The 7,241-nt window shown below is 50.7% G+C and overlaps 1 protein-coding gene across 1 annotated transcript in view; it reads left to right on the top strand.

Annotated features, from left to right (window-relative positions):
* Nucleotides 1–1,527: 1,527 nt before the first annotated feature.
* Glis1 (GLIS family zinc finger 1) overlaps nt 1,528–7,241 on the top strand; it is a 192,883-nt gene continuing 187,169 nt past the window's right edge. Inside the window, exons 1-2 of the mRNA XM_041651146.1 lie at nt 1,528–1,638; nt 2,508–2,805. Of these exons, the coding sequence (XP_041507080.1) occupies nt 2,550–2,805 (256 nt within the window). The 5' untranslated portion in view covers nt 1,528–1,638; nt 2,508–2,549. The remainder of the gene's footprint in view (nt 1,639–2,507; nt 2,806–7,241) is intronic.

Genomic DNA, 7,241 nt, shown 5'->3' with positions numbered 1-7,241 from the left:
GCCAGAACTTCCTTTCTTGCTTTTTTTTTTTTTTTTTTTTTATTTTATTTTATTTTTCGAGACAGGGTTTCTCCGTAGCTTTTGGTTCCTGTCCTGGAACTAGCTCTTGTAGACCAGGCTGGCCTCAAACTCACCCTTTCTTGCTTTTTGAGGGATAAAGTAAGTAGGACTATTTGTCTAAAGCCACGTGCCTGTTGGTCAGAGCCACGACCCACGCTTCACAAGTGGGGGGTGGCTCGAGTACTGGGTGTTCAGTTGGTGAGCTATTCTTCCTTTCTACTCTTCTTCCATCCTGTCTTCCAAGCCACAAATTCCCAGAAAGAGGCAAGACCTCTGAGGTGCCTGTGCATCTCTGGGCCTGCGCATTACCTGCACAGTCGGCTGACACCTGCCCTTGGTAATGTAAGTGGTAAAAGACATTGGTGTGGGAGTCGGGAAGCCTGCTCTGCCACACCCTACCCTGTTGCGGCTGGCCATGAGTGTGGGGGTGGGTTTAAGTAAAACATCGCGGTACTTCCCATTGCCCATGCTGATTGGAAGTCTTTACATAAAGTATCAGAAATTAAACGTTAACAAAATTTTGTGGCTGGAAAATCTTGTTTTACCAAGATTCCGGAAATACTGCTTGGGTTATCTTCCTGTGTAGAATCCCAGTCTAAACCCGGACTGTTGCAGGAGCTTCACACGTTTTCCAGTTTAAGACTAAGGCCAGAGACCATTCTCAAACAATTTAAGACCGTCTGGACTGGTGGTTGTCATCAGTACATAGAGGAATGTGTTGACTGTATGTAGAAACATTTTGAGGCTTCCTTGGATCCTCAGTAAGCCCCAGAAGATAGATGAGACCTGAATGAACTCCCAATTTTGCAAGGCTTAGAGTTGAGAGCTGAGCTACTGTGTCCAATAACTATGGAGCCTCATAAGGGCTCTTCCCACACATTGAGCAGGGTCCCTTGAGACCCTGATGAGGGAGAGAGGACGAAGCAAGGAACGGCAGGGGTAGAGGGGAACTTTGAGATCCACTCCCCACCCCCCTACCCCGTTTCTTTCTACAAAACATCGTGAGAACATGGTTTGAGGCCTGGGTTCGGATCCCAGCTTTCTTATTGACTTGCCGTGAAATCTGTGCGACTTCTTCGAGTGAGCTGGTTAGAGTCTTCAAAAACAAAACAAAATAACTTGTCAAGCACTTTTGCAACTGTTACCTACGTTTTAGCTGGTACTGTCATTCCCATTTACCAGGGAGAAGCAGTACCCCCGCCTAGGAGGGGACGAAGCCGGGTTGTCCTGGCTCTGCTTTCGGGTCCCTGCCCTGTTCCTCTCGGCGCCGCAACGTCCAGCAGAGTCCCAGCAGCTAGCGTGCCGGGCTCCGACCGCTGTCAAAACCTTAACCCGGGCGCACGCCGCCCCGCCCAGGCCCCCAGGCGAGCGGCACGCCCTCGCGCCGCCATTGGCCTGGTCCGGCAGCCCCCGAGAGTCGCGGCCAGAGCGGTTGTGGGCAGCGGCGGGCCGCCCCGCCCCCGGGGTGTCGCCCCGTAGGACGCGGCGGCAGTGGCGGTGGCGGCGGTTGCGGGGGCTGCGGCGCCAGAGGAGGCGCGCCGTGCTGTGCGCCCCGCGAGCCGCTGCAACCGCGGCGAGGTGAGAAGGGACGCGACTCGCGCCCGGGACCCAGCGGCGTCCAAATTCGCGAGCTCTGGGGTGGCGCGGGGCGCGCCGAGGGGGCGAGGCGAGTTTGGGGGCCCCCCCGAGGCCTCGCTCTCGCGGGAATGATGCTGGAGATGATGCCGTGGCTCCGGCGTGAGACTCCGCGCTGCGGAGTGTGAGCCGGTGAATGGGAGTGCGTGTTGATCCTGCGCGAGTGTGTGTGTGAGCCGGCGTGCGTGGGCGACACTGGTTGTGCGTGCTCCCGCTCGCCGGGTTTTAGGGATGTGTGTCTATGGGGTGTGCTTTGTGGGCTCGCACAGTGGGCGTGCGCGCTCATCTGCAGCTGGCCTCTGGCGAGTGGCGGTGCTCGCGGGAAATCTGCTTTTCCACCCCGCGGTCGTGCGTGTGCAGTGCGCGGACTCTGCTCAGCCTGCCCTGGAGCACCTGGAGGTGCGCAGCCGGGGACCCATCTGAACCCACTCCGGCTCTTCCCGAACCCTGCTCAGGGAGTCCCAGCTGCTGCCCTTCTCCCTGTCCCTTTAGGGAACTCCGGACAGGCGCTCCCATCCCACCCCAGGCCTTGGTTTTGCCGTTCGTCCGAAGAGGGCTGACCCTGGGTGGAAGCAGATTAGGGTGGTAGGGCACAGGGGCTTCTCCGGAATGTGCGGGGCCAGGGCGATGGCAGCGAGAGGGTGACGACCACAGTGCACGGGGTCAGGTGGCTCAGGAATGGGGTTGGTGTGGTGACACTGACAAATTTTAGAGATCAGGACTAAGTAGAACATGACTGCCCAAACTGTGATCCCGGGACGGAGAACTCAGCTTCCCGCATTCTAAAGCCCGGTGCTTTCTCTCCTCCGCAGGAGCCTGGCGCGACCCCCAGTTGTGCGCCCCGCCCCGGCGCCATGCATTGCGAGGTGGCCGAGGCACTTTCGGACAAGAGGCCAAAGGAGGCCCCTGGTGTGCCCGGCCCGGGCCGCGGGCCCGCTGGCCTGGGAGCGCACATGGCCTTCAGGATTGCCGTGAGTGGCGGCAGCTGCGGGGATGGGAACCCGCGAGACCTACTGCCTCGGCTGCCCTTGCCACCACCACGCGTCCACGACCTTCTCCGACCCCGGAGCCCTCCAGACTATGGCGTGTCCAAGGCCGGCACCGGCAAGGGTGAGTACGACCGCACCAATGTGCTGACCGTGGGCATGCTGGGCTGCGGTGCCTGCGCTGCTGCCACTGACTCTTTAAAGATTGTCTGGAGAACTTCGTGGAACTTTTTCTTAAGAGTTCTCAGTATTTCTGCAGTTGATTGGGACTTGCCTGTCAGTCTGAGCCGGTGCCTGGAAGCTTCCAATTTAAACCAGATAGGCGCGTTTTGGGAGGAAATGTGTATATAGAAAGCTTATATTACATAATTTTGCTTCTGTATGTCACCTGAAACGCCAAAAATTTATTGTACGTTAGTGTATCAACTTTTGTGTCTAGTAACTGTTTCCAAACAGCTGAAGGCATGTCCCAATCGCTCTTAAAAAGAAAGGAAGAAAGAAAACAGAGGACTTTGGTACCGTAGGAACCTCAGTTTCCCCATCCGTCAAGTTAGAAATTTATTATGATTTCGTGACTCCTGACAGACGTTTTTCTGAGTCTGTAATCCAGTCTGGGCCAAATGTTGACTCAGAAATGGCTTTTCTGTGCTTGATGAAGCCAAACCAGGCAAGCCCAGAACCCGCTATGGGCAAATTCAGGGACAGGTGCTGGTATTCACCTGGACATATTCACCCAATCAAAGTTAATTATTACTGGCCTGTTACGTATAGGTTTCGTGTTAACAGATAATTAACCAGACATTAGAGAGACTGTTAAGGGATGCGCCATTCTGCTTTGTGATTCCCCATCAGCCGAACCAGCAGCTTTGGGGTTTGATTATGTCAAGCCCAGGACCTCTTGATTCTCTTCCCAGGTGGTTTGCAAGGAAGTCAAAGTCAGTGTTTTTTAGTTTTAGGACCCTCTTAGCATCAGCTTAGGCCAGCTTCCTTCCCGATCCCAGCTGGAAGGAAGAAGTGTACAGAGGGGTTTTTTTTTTGACTTTGTAGGAGAGAGGCCCTTCTTGTCTTAAGTCCCTTCTCCAAAGAGAAATCATTTTTAAAAGGAGGATGGATATGGGAAAATGCTTATAGAATATTTTTGCTAGGATGCATATTTGAGGACTCTTAACAGAAAAATGGGTGTGTGTGTGTGTGTAAGTAATGCTTGCTACAGAGAACTTTCTGGCTTCCTGGGTTCCATTAAAGGTCCTTTCTTACACTGGTGCCGGTCATCTGCAAATCAAGTCCTGCACAGCCCTTCTGATTGCTGTAGCTCACACAACCTGTGTTTCATTGTTGACTGGAAGCATTTCACGTGATGCTTTGCATATTGCCTCCATCCTTCCCAACCTCAATTGTGTTTTACCCACAACGCCTTGCCCCTACATAAAAGGTTTTAGTTAAAGTCAGGGCTGCATTTGGAAAGGACAGGGTAAGTAAAAACGATGGGAGAAACAGTCCCTTTCTTGGTACCTTAACCTGGTGTTTCTGGTTACAATATCTCAGTGGCTTCTAAATTGTTTTCCTTCACAGCTATGGGGCTGTCGGGGTAGAGTAGATGATACCCATTTGAAAGGTGAGAACACCGAGGCCCACAGGTGGGGTAGCATCTGCAGCTCTGGGAACTGGTGCTCTGGCATAACTCTGGTTAGAGAAAGGAAAATCTCTGCAGGTTCTTCAGAGTCAGGCCAGGCAGTCTGAGAGAAGAGCAGCTTCCTCCCTAGTCTCTTTAGGGTGCCCTCCTAGGAGTATCATTGAGGAACCGACACCTTCTTCCGAGGCCGCCTCCTGCTAAAACATCCCCCACCCCAACTACAACCCTTTGAATGTGTGGCGTCCAGCCCCATCCACTCAGGCTTATTAGAAACAGACTAGCGGAGATACCAATGGAAGCATATTTATTGGCTGCGTTGGAAATGCTAAGACACCAGCCGCTATGGGTGGGATGATGGGGAAGTTAGCTCACCGCTCTGAGCCTCCACTTTCCTCCTTGAGGACTGACTTAGCACAAGAGTGTTTTAGGACGGGGACAGTAATGTGTTGTATGCTCTCGGCCTCTGGATTTTTATTTGCATGGGAGTGATAATGTCCATTGCAGGGTCAGTAAAACAGGGTGGTAAATATGCTATAGAAACTGAAAAGTTAGGTCACTTTTATTAATACTTGCAGGGTCCCATGCTAGGGACAGTGATACTGGCAGATTGAGGAGTGAAAACGCTTTGGGTTTTTAGTGTTAAATGTGAAGGGCACTGATTCTGGCCAGGAGAGGCCAAGAGGTGCTGTGCCTTGGGTCTTCCTTGGCCCCTGCTACCCAGTGAAGCGAGAGAAGACTGCAGTGCTTGGTGTGGGGTCAGGGTTCAAATGGCGTGCCTGTTGCCTTGGACAGACCTTAAGCACATGGAGGGATTGAGCTAATGAGTATGTCCAGGTCTGGACGGGAGGGACTAGGCATGGGGTGACATCATGCACTAACATTGTCATCGTTTGTGATAAGAATCATTGTCTGTTTATGACCAAGTCCCACTTATCCAGATTCCAAGCAGCTGAGAAGGCCAAATTACCAAATCCTGCATTTTTAAAATTATTATTAAGCATCTGACACTTTTTTGTAAGACCTGGAAAGAAGGAAAACAGCCCGGCTTTCCCCGGAGGCCAGCTTTCTGGCCATGGCCAGTGATGACTACTCGGCGCGGGCCTTCACGGTGTTCAGAATGTAGCCATGCGCTCTCCTTCATCTGGCTTTGCCTGCCGCATGGGCTCTTCTGACGGAACAGATCTCCGGAGTGCTTGTGTTGGATGTGTTGGATGACTCTCGGGAGACTGACTCCTTTTTTATAGCTTAGGGCATGGAAGTTCCGGGATCTGCTCAGAGCCGTGGACAGTGGATGGCAGCTCCTGAGGCCTCCAACTCTAGGGCTTTATAGTTCTGAAACTTGCCACGTCTCCACGCGCACACTTGAGTTTAGAGCTGGCATTTGTAAGCAGGGCCTTCCAAACATCCCCAGAGAATGTAACTGCATTTGTTTTTTTTTTTTTTTTTTTTTTTTTTTTGTATGTCTCGTGTCTTAAATGTCTGGGACTTGGTAATCGTCACTAGTTTACCAGATGATTCCATCTGCTCAAACCGGGTAATGATGGTATTGTTTAATTCCTAGCAACTCAGTGCCTAGGCCCTTTTTACCGTGTCCCGTACACAGCAAGCAAAAGGGGAGATTGACGATCACCACAAATGTGAACTCTGCCATTAACACAAACAGTCCCCATATCATGGTTGTACATTTCTAAAAGCGGTCAGTCCGGTAGTTTAAAAAGCAAAACAAAAAACCCCAAACAAAACAACAACAACAACAACAAAGCAATTATAGGCCAATTTTGGATGTCAGGCTGCTGGTGTGCAGTGGGGCGTGATGGTTTCAGTGTGCTATCTGCCTGAGTTTTTTTTTTTCCAGCATGTTCCGAGGAGGTCAGGAAAGGCCAGCACATCTGTAATAGGAAGGTGTAAGTTATTTTTAAAGCATTTTCCCCCTCTGGCTCTGGTGGGCAATTTGCTTTGCATTTCATCCATTTTAAAGTGCTGGTCCTGGGATCCGGAAATAATCAGATCCAAATTTTTTCAGTGCTTGAGGTTTCAAATAAGGGGGAAGAAAACCTGCTGGCCAAATGTCAGGCTCACTGAGACAAAGAGAAACAAGTGTGTGTGTGTGTGTGTGTGTGTGTGTACAAGCTAGAGGAACATGTTGCGTCTACAGTCGCAAGAGTTATGTGTCCGACAAATCTTTTATAGACGTGTAGCGGAAATGTAATTCCCGAAGATTCCCTTCAAATTCTGTGCAGCTAGACTTTCTCTCCCTTTTCTGCCTTCCAGCCTCTCTAGAAGCTGTTAAGACTTGGCTGGCAAAATGAAAAAGGTGCCATCACCTAAGACCATGCCTTAGCTGGGGCCTTGTTTCCACACAGTTCACCTGTAGTGCACTTAGCTGGCCCAAGGTCTCAGGACCCTCTTGGCTGTGTAATCTGATAGCGTGTGTTGCTCTGTCTTTGTGACTTTTCCTATGCTGTGGTTTTCCTCCACACATTTGAAAAGGAAACCATCCCGACTCAGTTACTCATCTCCCGCTTTTCATTTGCGTGAGAAGCGAAGTGGACCGGCACACTTATTTTTAAAGCGCGTTAAAATCCCATTACGGGCCTAAGTGCACGAACCATTTAAGAGCCATATTCTTATGTTCTTTGCTCTGGAGGTTGCATAATTATCATTTTCTTCGGTTTTATTTCATGGAGTTTAGCCAGCATCCTAGAGGAGAGGAGAAACTCAACTTTGGAATAGGGGTTTCGGTCCTTTTTTGGATAGGATTAGAAAGAAAAACAACAACAAACAAACTTTATTTAGAAGTTGACCATCGCTAACTGTGCGTGGCTTTTACTTAAAGAAGAGAATTTTCTTGGGAATTTTGATGTTGATACAGGGTTGCGATGCGTGCGCATACACACGCGTACACAAATCAAAGTTAAATGATCCAT

This window comes from Microtus oregoni, unplaced genomic scaffold, assembly GCF_018167655.1.
Source record: "Microtus oregoni isolate MIOR12 unplaced genomic scaffold, Mior012 000005F_ref0000423, whole genome shotgun sequence".
NCBI lineage: Eukaryota > Metazoa > Chordata > Mammalia > Rodentia > Cricetidae > Microtus > Microtus oregoni.
This window is presented reverse-complemented; position numbering and strand designations above follow the sequence as displayed.